This window comes from Vulpes vulpes, chromosome 16 (assembly GCF_048418805.1).
Source record: "Vulpes vulpes isolate BD-2025 chromosome 16, VulVul3, whole genome shotgun sequence".
Lineage (NCBI taxonomy): Eukaryota > Metazoa > Chordata > Mammalia > Carnivora > Canidae > Vulpes > Vulpes vulpes.
The window spans coordinates 50,410,707-50,424,147 of record NC_132795.1 but is presented as its reverse complement, the minus strand read 5'-3'; the positions used below and the strand labels follow the sequence as shown (position 1 = coordinate 50,424,147).

At 65.7% G+C, this 13,441-nt stretch overlaps 1 protein-coding gene across 4 annotated transcripts in view; it reads right to left on the bottom strand.

Moving 5' to 3' along the window:
- Positions 1 to 12,966, bottom strand: part of WNT7B (Wnt family member 7B) — a 50,010-nt gene extending 37,044 nt beyond the window's left edge. Inside the window, exon 1 of one of the 4 annotated variants that reach the window (XM_026019780.2) lies at positions 12,428 to 12,966. In XM_026019780.2, coding sequence (XP_025875565.1) covers positions 12,428 to 12,498 — 71 coding nt within the window. In that variant the 5' untranslated portion in view covers positions 12,499 to 12,966. Of the gene's footprint in view, positions 1 to 8,229; positions 8,654 to 12,427 lie in introns of those variants that run through there. The other 3 variants (XM_026019777.2, XM_072742984.1, XM_026019779.2) reach the window with 3 other exon arrangements.
- Between the last annotated feature and the right edge of the window lie 475 nt (positions 12,967 to 13,441).

Below are 13,441 nucleotides of genomic sequence, written 5' to 3'. Positions count from 1 at the left end.
CTGGGAATCAGGGCCAAGAGCAGGACCAGCCCCGCAGCCTTTCTTCCCCACTCCTATGCTCCCTGCCCCAGGCCCTAAGGACCTGTCTTCTCAGCCTCCCCTTTTCCTCGCACCCCCTGTAGGAATTTCTACCTCTGAAGGGAGGCAGGGAGGGGGAGCCAGGGTCGCTCAGGGCTCACACTCAGACTCGCCTGGAAGCATCCACTCTGCCCACCTGTCTAGAAGGGACTGGAAACAACGTGTGGCTGAGGTCCCCTGGGGCAGCAGGAGCCTCCCCTTGCCCCCCTGCTCCCGGTCAGAGTCTTCTGGACAACAAAGATGATGTCCCAGCAAGTGCAATCACCACACCTCCCTCCTGGCCTCGTGGCTCTTGGAGCTGCTGGAAAGGAAATCACGGGAGAGGGGTGAGGGAGGGGTTCCGTCCCACACATCTCCGGGCACCACGGCCTGGAGTGAAGCCCAGCTGGGTCACACAGCCGGCCAGGGTCTGAGACAGAAGACCCACAGGAACCTGGGGCCGCTCTCAGCCCTCAGCCATCAGCCAACAGCAGCCCCGACCTGGCACTTCCAGGGCATGTGCCCTTGGGGTCTCCCACACCCCGTGCTCTGAGCTCCTGGAGACAGAGTGAGCAACCAGGGCCGGGCTGCTAACTCCCTGCCCTGTGCTCCCTGCCAGCCCTGGTGCCCCCCACAGGGTGCTGGCACCCTAACCTATGTCGTGGGCCACGGCATCGTGCTCCACCCTGGGGCAGTGCCACCAAGGTGGGAGGGGGACGACCCTACCGGGATGGGATGGGGGCCGGGTCTATCCGTATGCCACCTGAGCCCCCCACGGGCCCTGACACGGGTGGACGGTCCACAGGATGGGCCCCCAGGGAAGAAGGGATGGGGGAGGGGGCAGGCTTGTCAGCTGCACCTGGAAATTCCCGGTGCTCCCCGCCAGCCATGAAGTCACCCCAGGAAGACTGGAGTCCAGGGGCCAGGAAGCCATCCAGCCCCCAGCCCAGCCCTGCGCCCACCCCCCACCCTGGCGGCCTCTGGCATCCATGGGGCAGGCGGGCCCCCACCAGGTCAACGGGCCTCGCTGGGGCCCAGATGCAGGGGCAGCTGACTGCCCACTCAAGAGGTGTTTACTGGGCACCAAGTTAGCACCAAGTGCTGTGCCGGGCGCCAGACTGGGGGCAGGGAGCTGGGCCATCCCGCGACCACTACCACAGCCTGGCCTCCAAGGGCTTTGTGCTGATAGCACCCCTCACCCACGCTCTGCCCCCTGTGCACCCTGTGGGTCCTGCCTCAGGGAACCCCCCCCCGATGTTGGTGGGGGGCCAGGACCCGCCCTCTCCCCATCTCCCCTGCAAGGCCCTGTCCTATCCAGCATCCTTCCTCAGGTGGCAATGAAGCCACTCAACCCTGCTCCACCTGAGACCTTCCTTCCCGGGGCTCCCTTCCACCCCTCTGACCTCCCCTCCCACGGGCCCACCCCACCCAGATGGCTTCTGCCCACTCCCCAAGCCCCCTGCCCGCCCCATAACTGTCCCCCGGCCAAAAACACCACCCTCTCGGGGCTCCCAGGCCGGAGGCCACCTTCCGTGAGAGGCCTCCCCAATCGGTCCACCCTCACTGCCGATGCGTGAGGGGCCCCTGCCCCGGAGGACACCACAGGGCTTTGCGAACGTGACGGGGAAGGAGGGGATCTCCCAGGTACCCCCGCACACGTGGCCAGCCCCAGTCACCGGCATGGAGGCTGCAGGAGCTGCTGGGAAGAGCGAGCTCAGGGTAGTGATGAGGCCGGGCAGGAATGGGGAGAGGAGGGGCCAGAAGCATCCAGACCCATCATCCACAGAGACAGCCCACAGCAGGACAGGAGGCCCTGAGGTCCACGGCACAGGCAGCCCCACACACGCAGACCCAACCTAGAGGGTCACGAGCTGGCCTGCTGGGACCACCTCCTCGCTCTCCACTTGAGCCAGTGTCAGCAGGTTAGGGCCCTTGGGTTAGGGCCCAAGTTAGGGGGCACCCAGGAGCAGAAACCTGAGGGGTGCCTGGTCCCCTCACACGCCTGGAGGGAAAGCTGCCTGTCTGGTTCCAAGTATAAATTTGGGGGCGGGGGGCAGAGACAGAGAGAGACAGAGGGAGAGAGGGAGAGAGAGAGAGAGAGAGAGAGAGCCCTCACTCAGAGCCTCATGACTCCTGGGCACCAGACAATTCTAACGGGCGGGAGAAGTTGGTTTCATCCCCCGTGAGCTTATAGCCAATGAGAAGGCGGCAGCAGCAGGGCCCCGGGAGCCAGACAGACCCGTGTTCGAGTCCGAGCTCAGCCACCTCGAGCATGACCCAGGGAGTTACTCGGCGCTCTGCCCCCCCGCCCCCGTACTCCTCACTTCACCCCCTACCCGAGGGGGTGGCCCTTCTTCGGGGAGCTTTCCCAGCAGCCAGGGAAGAAACAAACCCGGAGCAGACCCCAGCTGGCGCGCACCCATCCATCCTGCGACAGAAGGCCTCTCCAAGGCCACCGGAGTCTTCCAGAAGTGGAACGCAGAGCCCTGTGCCCCCAGGCAGGGGTCTGGTGAGCGGGCCAGTTCCTTCTGGAGGCACTCCCATTCAAAGGGGCTTGTAGTCTGTTTGCCACTTGGGAAGCGAGGGCCTAGGTCTCAGCTCCAGACCCCCGGGCATGCTGGCCCCTGGCACCCTGGCGGCACCAATGCCTGCCTCAAGGAGGGCAGCCGAGACACCACCCACGCTTGTCCCAAGGCTCCTTCCTGCACAGCTTCCGCTGGGCCCAGCACAGGAAGCACCTCCCATCTGGGAGGCCATGGAGGAGGGTCGGGAACAGAGGTGGCCTTGGGGGGATGAGGTCTGAAAAGCTCTGGAGGCCCACCGCGTTACCAGGATGGGACTGCCAGGGGACGCTGGCTCGGAGGCTGCGGCTGATGCCCGGGGAGCCACTTGTGGCCAAGGTGGTGTCATCTCCATCCTGCTCTGGGCACCTAGTGGGCTTCAGGGTCCACAGAGGATGGCCACATGGGCTGTACAATTCTAGTGTGTTCCACTCACGTCCTCAGACCAAATGCTTCGTGGCATCTTCAGAGCTCAGGAGCCACCTGCTGTGGCGTGAGGCTGAGGCTGGGAGAGGCTTGCACCGAGCTCGAGCTCGCCGCTGCAGCTGCAGGATGGCCTGCGCAGGGCCTGCGTGCCCTCAGTCACAGAGGGCCAACCACACCGCATGGCCACACTGCACAGAGGCCCCAGGAGTGCTGGCTCCCTTCCAGCCAGGGACCCGGCCTGGCATCCCTGGCCCTCGCTCCTGCACCTGCTTGTATGCTTCCAGGGCTGGAGAGCTCACCGCTTCCCTACCAACCACTGGGCTGGCCCAGGCCTGGGGCTCCCCACTCGGAAGGAGGGAGGAGGGCGAGGACACCCTGCGTTGAGGGCAGGACCAGGAGGGGCCCCAGGCAGGCTGAGCAGCTCTGTGATGGAGACGGGAAGATGGAGAAAGGGAGGAGGGAGCGCACCTGTGCCCACCCCCACCCTGCTAGCCAGCCCAAGGGGAGGCCCCAGCCCCGCGCCAGGGAAGGAGGACAAACGGAGGTTTTGTCCTTGGCCAGCGGGCGGCCCACACCACACAATGACCCTTTCATCAGGCTGAGGGAGCCCTGGGTCGAGGTTTCATCTGACAAGAGAGAGCTCCCGGCCTCTTGTCCCTTGCTGGGGGAGTGGGGGGGGGGGGCTGAGCCCCATCTGAGCCCGACCCCCGGCCATGCAGAATGGAGGCTCCAGGGCAACTAGCTGAGCCCTTCCGTCTGTCCTGGGGGGAGAAAGGCCCCCAGAGGTTAGGTGACTGGCCACAGACCGCACAAAAAGGGGCCCTATTCTGGGTGCCCCCCAAACCTGAGTGGAGAGAGGGTCTGGGTCTCCAATCAAGACTTCCATCCCATCCCATTCCCTCCCCTACCACCATCCTCAGGTCTGACCATAGAGCCATGGCCCAGACCCCCAGGAGGAGTTCTGGGTGCCCCACAAGCGATGCAGCCCTGGCCCCCTGACCCCCGAGGCTGGCATGAGGGGCGGGAATGCAATTTGCTAGGTCTGTGTCCACGGCATCCCCAAAGAAGCCCAGGGTGGAAACAATGAGTGGTCAGGGTCTCAAACACCATCTCTCTTGGTGGTGGTCTCCTTCCCACAGAGCATCTCATACCTGCCTAGTACCCCGGGTCCTGTGTGACCTCGAGAGAGCCTCTCTGCTTATCTAGGGGCCACTTCCTCCTGGAAGCCCTCTGAGACACCCCAGGGGAATTCAACACTCACCCCTGAACAAATACAGCCGCCAGCCCTCCCTCTGCATCACAGGTGGCCAGCCTCCCCCTCCCAATGGCTGAGAGTGACCCCATCGCTGGAGCACCTACTGTACAACAAGCACCCAGCTGGGCACGTCTCCGCATTTGCTCCCCGAATCCCCATGGCCACTCCAGAAGTTTGAGTCCCACTGGCCCTGGTGGCACCCAGGCAGCAGGAGAAGCGGCAGGGATGGGAACCCTTGATCAGCGAGGACTCCCAGGAAACTCTGTCCGAAAAAGAGCCATTCCGCTGCGGGCCTCAACGCGGCTGCGGAGCACCCCAGGGCCAGGAGGAAGCACTTGAGGACCTGCCTTCCCCTCCTGGCCCTTCCTCCCCTACACGCGGGGTGGGAAGAAGTCATCCCCAGAGCGCACCATCCCTGCTTTGATTAGTCAGACCCACCATGTGGCAAAGGTTCTGGGAGCACTTTGTGATTCGAATAAGGATTTGTGCAGCCCAGGCCAGGGGTCCCTGGGCAGCTCCGGCGCTAACCCCCTATGTGCACACCACACTGCCCCCGTGTGCACACCGCTGCACCGAGCCACGCACGCCCTGGAATCCCAGTGTCTTGCGGGTCCAACCTGCGCCTGCAGAAAGGAAGAATCTCCATCCCCCAGTGACTGACGAGGGTACAGTGGCCCAGAGAAGCCTCCAGGACACACAGCAGAGCTCCAGCACCTGGACGTCCGCAGCCTGCAGGCTGGGAGCTGCCGCTCCCAAGGGAAAAACCAATCCACGCTAAGCTGGGTGGCCCCGTTCTGCTGCCACTCAGGCCTCGGTGCCAGGGGAGGGGTCCTGATTCAGCAACGCCCGCCCTCCGGGGTCATGCCCACAGGGTTTCTGGGACTGCGGTTGGCACCACCAATAAAGCCACAGCGGCGGAGCCGGGAAGAGGCCCAGCCTCGGCAGGGCAGTGGTGAGCGCCCCCCACCCCCCCAACCCCCCCCCCCCCCCCCCCCGCAGCCAGGTGGTCGGTGAGTAACCACCCCGTCACCCATGACTCACTCAGCAACCCAGAGCGGGCGGTCACCATGAGAGCTCGTACCGGAAGACCTGGGGGGATCATTGCAGCCAACCTCCACATCTGGGAGAAGGAAACAAGACCGGAAAGGACCTGCCCTGGACAGTAGGCCAGCCCGGTCCTGGCACGAGGCCCCCGTGCCAGCTGACCAGCACTGCAGCCTCTTCATGGCCTGTGGGCCCCCACCTGCTCTCCCTTGGGCCCTCACTGACCCCCCCACTGGCCCTGGAAGCTTCTGCTCTGACAACAGTGGCACAGAGAAGCGCAAGGCTGGCCAGAGCTGCCTCACCCGGCCAGCCAAGCTCAGCATCAGGCGGGGGCTCGAAGCCCTTCCAGGCCAGCACACCCGTCCGACCCAATCAGTGGCAGGGGCCCAGGCATGCATCTGGGATTCGCTATGCACGGACCACAGCCCAAGACAAGGAGCTGGGAGAGCAGCCCAGATGGAAAGGGCAGGATCAATTGTCCACCAGTGTCTGTGATCCCAGCAGTGGGATGCCTTCTGGAAAGTTCTCTGGAGCAGAAAGAAGCCTCCGCCCAGGGCCTCTCCTGCCCCTGGCATCCTCAGATCCCACAGGGCCGACCTTCCTAAGTATTCCTTCGGACGTGAGGTGGGCTTACTGTTGATTCCCAACTGCTCACAAAGCACTTTTGCACAGGCCACCTCACCTGCATCCCGAGCATGGGCACATAGCCACCCACGAGGGTCTTCCCACCATTCTCACTGTTGTCTGCATCATCGGGGGCCCTGCTTCCACCCGCGGCATCCTCCACGCCCCACCAGCCCTATACCCACCAGACAGGGCCAGGGAAACCCCAGAGCCTCCCTCTCTTGCTTTGGGGAACAACTAATATAGTCTGCTCAGGACAGTCTGGCATCAGCACTTTCTCCCCGGACCCCAGGGGCAGGAAGAGGTGGGGGGCTGAAGGTCAGGCTGGGCTGGTGCTGGGGCAGGGGGCACAATGTGCTTTGCTGCCCCCCACTGCCACCCTGGGACTCCATGCTGGCCCAGGAACATTTGGAAAACTATCGCCCTCGGAGAATTTTTCCCAACAAAGCTGGCAGTGAACATGCAAGGAGCGAGCCTGTGTGGGCGCAGATGGTAGTTACTGCAGGCCAGCTCTGTAGGTCTACGCATGCATCCTGGCCACCACCTGCCCCAGAGCCCCTCACTGCTGCCTTGGGCCATCCTCTGTCCTCTCCAGCCCTCGAGCACCTTGCCCACCTCCTGCTCTCAGATTCTTACTCCAGGCAACCCCCGGAGGGCTCCCGGTTTCCTACCCTTGGACTCCTCCCCATTGATGCCAAACCTCAGCCACCTAGCTCCAAGAAGGATTTCGTAAGCCATAGTAGCTGTGGATTCTCTAGCTTAACATTGAAATGCGCAGTTTTCAGGGGAGGGGGAGGCTTCCTGACCTCTGACCTCTGAGAACTGGAGGCTGGGATTCCAAGGCCCCCCTAGCTCGATCCATTTCCCAGGAGGGATGCCAGAAGCAGGACTCTCTGGCCCGGCACTTCCCTAGCCTGATTCCCCAACTGATGGGGCCGGCCCAATCTGGCCCCTGCCCTGCCTGGGGCGGCCTTTCCCCCCTCCCCTTCCCCAGGCGATGCCTCTGCTGCCGGGGCTGCCCGCCGGGCCTGGAGCACTCTCTGCGCCTGGACCTTGTAATTATGTCCCACAGCCCGGGAAACCGCGGGCCTCGCAGCATCTGGCTGCGGTTGCGAACTTTTGTTTCAAGATGCGCGACTATTTATAGAAGGAAAACTGGTAGGATAGTAATTTCCTAGGAGCTGGAGGAGAAATTGGCTGCGCCCCTATTAAAAGGGGGGGCGGCGATTTATTAGGACTGTGGCCGCGCGGGAGGTGGGGGTGGCGCGGGGAGCGGGAGGCAGCGCCTGCCCCCTCTGGCCGCGTGAGGCGACCCCGGACGTGGCCCGCGTGTAAAGGAGGGGGAGGAGGAGGGGAGGCGAGTGGGGAGGGAGAGCGAGCTCTGAGGTTTAATCAGTAGCATCCAGCTTAAATTCCCCCAAACGGCGGTTCCATAAATCAAACTTCTTTTTAAATCGGAGGCCAGAGCATATGCGTCCCATTAGGAATCAGGCGAAGCCACTGCAGCGCCGACGCGCCCCTCGGCTCCCTGGGCCCGGCCGGGCCCTGCCGGGAGCTGCCCGAGCCCGGGGGGCGCTGCCCGACCCTGCGCACACGCGCGCCCAAGCTCCCTCCGCGCTGCCTCGGCCTGGATCGGGGCGCACCCCGGCCAGCCGCCCCCGCGCTGCGCGGCCCCCTCGCCCCCAGGTGAGGAGTGGGCAGCCGCGGGGCCGGGCGGCTCAGCGCAGCGGGAAGGCGCGACAGGCAGCGGCCACCCCGGGGGCCCGCTTGGGCACTGTCCGGTGGGGCGCAGTGTGCACGTGTGCGCCGGTGTGTGCGCGGGGAGCGGGTGTGCACGGGCGGCTCTCTCGAGGGCTGCACTGCCGGCCCGGCCCCAAGGACGTCTACAGGGCAGGGGATCCCGCTTGTCCGAGACGCGGGTGGGATGCGCAGGGAATCCCCGCGCCGCCGCGCGCCCTCCCCTCGTGGCGCTCGCTCGGTGCGCGCAGTCCGGCCCCCCCGGGCAGCAGGGCCTCTCGCGGGCCACGCGCTCTCGGACCCCAAAGCCGTCGCTTCTCACTAACGCAGCCGCCCCCCAAGTCCTCCACCTCGGTGCCTTGGGCAGATAAGGACACGCAACGTCCCCAGCCCACCGAGCGCGTCGGGCGCCCGGTGCCCCGCCCAGGGACTCCGCTGAGTCTCCTGCCCGCGCGGCTCCCGCGCTGGAGGCCGAGGAGCGCCCCCCCCCCCCCCCCGGGCCCCGCGAGCGGCCGCCGCACTCACAGGTAGCTGCCGCTGGACAGGATGAGAAAGATCTGCGGGCAGTACACGGAGAGGAGCGCGCCGCGCGGCGACAGCAGGAGCATGGTGGGCCGGCGGGCAGGGCGCCTGGGCCAGCTGCGGCCGGGGTCTCCGCGGCCCTCCCCGCGGCGGGGCGGCCACACCAGGCGCTAGGGACCCGGGCGCGCGGGACCCGGCGCGGTTCTCGTCGGTGCCCCGCCGCCAGGGCCGAGCATCGCGCTGGGGCTGGGGCCGGGGCCGCGGCGGGCGCTGGGGCCGGGGTGCGGGGCGAGGGCACGGCCGGGGGCAGCGGGTGCGCCTCGGCGGCCGTCTAGCCCTCCGTCCGTCGATCGGTCGGAACCGGCTCTGTCGCTCGCTCTGGCTCGAGTCTCCAAGTCTCTCGAGGCGCGCAGCTGCCATTGGACGGGCCGCCCCTACATCCGCCTCCTCTGCGGGCGGGTTTTTTAAAGGGGAGGCTGACCGGAGCGTGCGACAGGAGCCGCCCCCAGGGCCTGCCCGAACCGCCTCGGCCCGCACCCGTCCACACACACACACACACACCCGCCCAACTTCGGGGAACCACACAGCTCTGGCCTGCTCTGGAGGGTGCACCTGGGGGGAGGCACCGCGGCGCAAGCGCGCGGGGGCGTGCGCTCCTCTTGGGGGGGCTGTGCTCGGGAGTCTGTTCTGTTTGCCTGCATGTGCCTGCATGTGCCTGTGTGTGCCCGCGGGAGCGTGGGCGCGTCTGCGAGGGCGCAGGTGTGTGCGCACAGATGCACTGTGTGTGCTGCACCTTTGCCTGCGTGCGCCCCTGGGTTTGGTTAGGTTGGCTGTGAGTCGCAGGCTCTCACCTTAGCCAACCAGGCCCCGCCAGGCAGGGCTCACCTGTGCACATGCGCACTGGTGTTCCTGTAGGGTCCTGCCTCAGGGCCTCTTTGGAGGAGGCGGCGAGAAGGCACCCCTAATTGGTTCACAGAGGTCCCCAGCTTTGGCTTCCCCATCGCACTTCTTTTGCTCTCCTTTGAAGGGTTGGTTGGGATAGGTGTAGGGAGGAACAGATCCGCAAGGACACACTTCTAAACAATCCTTCCTCTTCTAGTGATTTTTTTTTTTAAGGCCAGAAACCCACCTCCTATTGTCTGCCAAGCCTGTCTACCTATGAATGATCTTCCAGATGCAGTGTAGACCCTCTCAGCTGGGGGGAAAGCACAAGGCAGGGATGATGACAAGAGAGGTCCATATGATATGGCCAGTGGCCCAGGGGTGGGGTGTTTCCCCAGCTTCTAGACCTGGCATGGAGACTCATGCTCGGCATCCAGAAGGAAAGAGCTGCCTGCTTCACCTTCATCCCGCTGGGCCCTCTGCCTCTCCCAGGGCAGGAATGGAGCAGGGCTGATCCTGGGACTTCTTGACCCCACTTCCTGTGGGCAGAGGGTGCCCAGATCCCAATGGCTTGTTCCTGCCCTGGCTTAGCCTCTTCCCGAGGGCCACAGCCTGGAGGCTGCTCAGTCCAAAAGTGAGGAACTGTGACTCCCCAAAGTCATTTGTTTTGAAATTGCTCAAAATTCAAGGCAAGCCTACTCTTGGGGGCCCTGATTCCCCCAAAGGGATTGTGAGGTCTGAGTTCACCATCCCTGCTGGTCTGGGAGCTCCCCCCAGGGGCTGCACATCTGTGTGGTGGCTGCATGTGCACCAGTGAGGGAGGTTCCTGGTGTACATTCACAAAAGTGCACACACAGGTGTTGGCTGCGGGGGGCATGACCCCAGAATATCTCCCCAATACATGCAATCCCTGACATTGGTTGGAACTGCTATGGCCCTAAAATCCACTATCTGGAGGAGTCCCTGGGGTGGTGATGCTAGAGTCATTAACAGTGAGAAAAGCTTGGCTGGCGCATGCAGGTGTTTATGGGAGCCCCACCTCTCCCCCCAGGGCACAGTCACCCAGAACAAATCCTCACAGTACCCGATGAAGGATGAGCTACTGTGACCCCACTTTTCGCATGAGAGAGGCAGAATGGGAGCACCCACCCAAAGCCACCAATAAGGAGTGAGGGGGAGGAATGAGTCCCAAACCTCATCCTTAACGCACTGGGCCCCTAAGTCATTAACCCCTCAGGTCACATCTGGGCTCCGCTCCTGATCCTCCCTGCCCTGTGCAACCAAGATGGCTTGCAAAGAAGGCAAGCCCCTTGCTCCAGGGTGGGCAGGTGAGCAGGCAGGCAGGCAGGGGCCGTGGCGGTGGCAGAGGCTGAGACCCGTCGCCTGAGCACATCCCAGGGCGGCTCCCTGGCTTTTCCCAGATGTGGTTCTGCAGGGGTGTTTGGAGGCTAGGTTTTCTCCTCTCCCCCCAGGAGTGTGTGTTTTAGGGGGCACAGCAGGGGAAGGATCGCCCACACCAGGGTTCCTGAATGGAAGCAGAAGGCAGAGCCTGGCTCTCTTGCACACTCCCAGAGAGGTGAGTACAAGTGCCTGGGCACACAGGCTGGGTCCCACTCACTGATCTCTACGCAGACACCAGCCACCACCGCGTTCACGATGGCCAGAGCTGCACTCCCATTTACAGAAGGGACAGGGAAGCTGCCTGTGTCTGTAGGTCGGGGGTTGGGGGGTCCCCTAGGCCTCTGAGCCCCTCAACCAGCCACAGGAGACCAGGTTGGGCACCAGCGGGAGCTCCTTTTGCTGCCTGGGTGGGGAGGGAAAGGTCATAGAGCACTTCCCACAAGTTGTGGGGGGTGAGGGGGGAGTTCTTTTCAGTGACTCCTGTTGAGAAATGGGTGCTAGGGTGCTAGGCTGAGTGGTTGGCTCTGCCTTTTACTCTTGAGGACAAGTGACTTGGCCTCCCTCACTCAGTTTCCTGATCCTTAAAACGGGAACTGACTCTAGGACTGCCAGGAGCGGACAAGTGTTGAAAACCAGAGAGAGCCTCAGGAGGGGCTGCCCAGTACTTGGGGGAACAGAGAGAGGAGCTGCAGGGACTGCTGGAGATCCCAAGCCATGCCTCCCTCCCAGCCCCCACCCCCTGGCACCCTCACCTCCATAAACAAACACCGAGGGACTCAACCTATAGGGACCCACAATAAACCAGGCGCCCAGGCCTGCAGAGTGAGGCTAGGACGGGGTCTTCCAGCCCTGCCTCTGCAGCCCCCACCCTGCCTCAGTTTCTCCATCTGTAAAATGGCGGAGGGGGCGACAGAAGGGCCAGTGAGAGGCGAGGTGAGTCTCAGGTGGGGCTTCTACCTGGCAGCCGGGGAAGCCGCGTCTCCGCCTCCGGCGGGGCTGTTCACCGGCTGCGCTCCGGCCGACTGCTCCGTAGGGGCGCGGGGTGCGGGCGCCCGGGGCGAGGTGCACCGCACCCCCTTCGCGGTCACATCGCCCCCCCACCCCCACTTCGAGCGAGGCCGAGACAGATTCTGTCTAAAGGAGATCGCGGCTCAACAGGTAAGGACTCGGCTGGGTTCAGGAATGTGGAAATACGACTCGGAGCAGCTACTGCAGCGAGCAGCGAGCGCGGCCCGCCGGGCGCCCGCCCGCCCGCCCGCCCGCCCGCCGGGCCGCACAAGGGGGAGCGCGGCCGGAGGGGGCCGGCCGAGGGCCCAGGGCGGGCGGGGGCGCGGGCCCAGGACCGAGCCCCAGGCGGCCGGGCCCTCCGCGCGGCCCATCGCGAGCCAGCCGGACAAGTTGTCAAGGCAATTTCAACACGTCCGGGTGATGGATAGGGTCGAAGGGCCCAGGCAGGTGTCCGGCCTGCAGGCTCGGGCCCGGGGCGCTCGCCCCCCGCCCGCCGGGGCCTTCCCGGCCGCCCGACGCCCCCGCTGCCGCCCGGGCGCGCCCTCCAGACGGCGAGCGCTCGGCCCGGGCTCGGCGCCCAGCACAGCCCGGGGGAGGGAAGGCGCGTCCCACCCCCGGGGCCTGGAGCCCAAACAGGTGAAAGTACGCGCCGGGCACGCTCGCCGCTACCCGCGAGCCCGGCCGCCGCCGCCTGCGCGCTCTGCCCTCCTTGGAGCGGCCCGACCCGGCGCGCTTCGCGAGGACCCGGCGCTCGGGGGTCGGGCCGACGGTCCCACGCACAGGCCAGCCTCGGGTCCCGGGAGCCGCCTGCGCCCCCTCAGGCCCTACGTGTCCGCGGAGAGCCCCTGGAGCCCGGTCCTCGCCGCTGCCCCCACGCGGGGCTGTGGCCCCTGCCCACGGGGATACTCACCCGAGCTTCACGTAGAGGACGCCAAAGCAGAGAAACACGTAGAAAATCCACTTGCGAAAGTTTCTGTGCATGATCCAGGGAGGGGGGCTGCGCCATAGACAGCGGCGGCCGGAGGGGACGCGCGGGCCGGGCGGGGGGCTGGCAAGGGCGGGGGGCTCCGGCGGACCGCTCTCAGCCAGCGCTGCGGCTCGGGCGGCCGGCGACGCGCGGGCTCTGGGCGCGCGCTGCCACCATGGTGAGCTGGGCGCCGCCGCCGCCGCCGCCGCGTGCGCCTGGGCAGTGACCTGGGCCGGGAAGCGCGACCTCGGGGCCGGGCTGAGAGGTCGCTGGGCGCGCTGAGCGCCGGCGGGGCCGCGGCCCGAGCACTGCGGGCGGGCGGGCGCTGCCTCCACGGGGCGCAGCCGCCTGGGGCCGTGCGCGCCTCGCCGAGCGCCGCGGCGGCCAATGTGTCCGCACTTGTCCGCCTCCCCAGGTGACTCGCGGCCCCTGCAAGCGAGCTGCGAGAGAACGAGCGCGGCCCAGGTAGGAGGACCCGCCTCCCGCCCGCCCTCCTCGCTCGCCGCGCGCTCTCTCTCCCTCGCTCGCGGGCTCTCCCCTCCCTTTTCTCCTCCCTCCCCCGTGACACACAAACACATCCACCCCCCCATCCACACCCCCCTGCCCAGGCCCGCTCCCTTCCTATTGCCCTCCTGGGACTGGGCAGGGGGAGGAGGATTGGGTGCGCGGAGTTGGGGGGGGGCCGCCGGGGAGGGTGCGGCTCGGAAGAGACACCTGCAGTGGGGCTGGCCGCTCCTCTGCCCCAGCAAGGGGGGGTGTGGCACAGAGGAACGTCCTGTACAGGTCGTGGTGGCCACTCGGCTTCCAATTTCTAGTGGGGAGGGTGGAATGGAGACCACCCACCCCCACAGCCGTTCTTGGCGTGCTTCCCCCCCCTCCCGGCAGCAACTATGCACTTGGGGTCCCCCTAGGCCACACCCTTAGCCCAAGTATGGCTGCCTCCCTTGCAGACCTCCA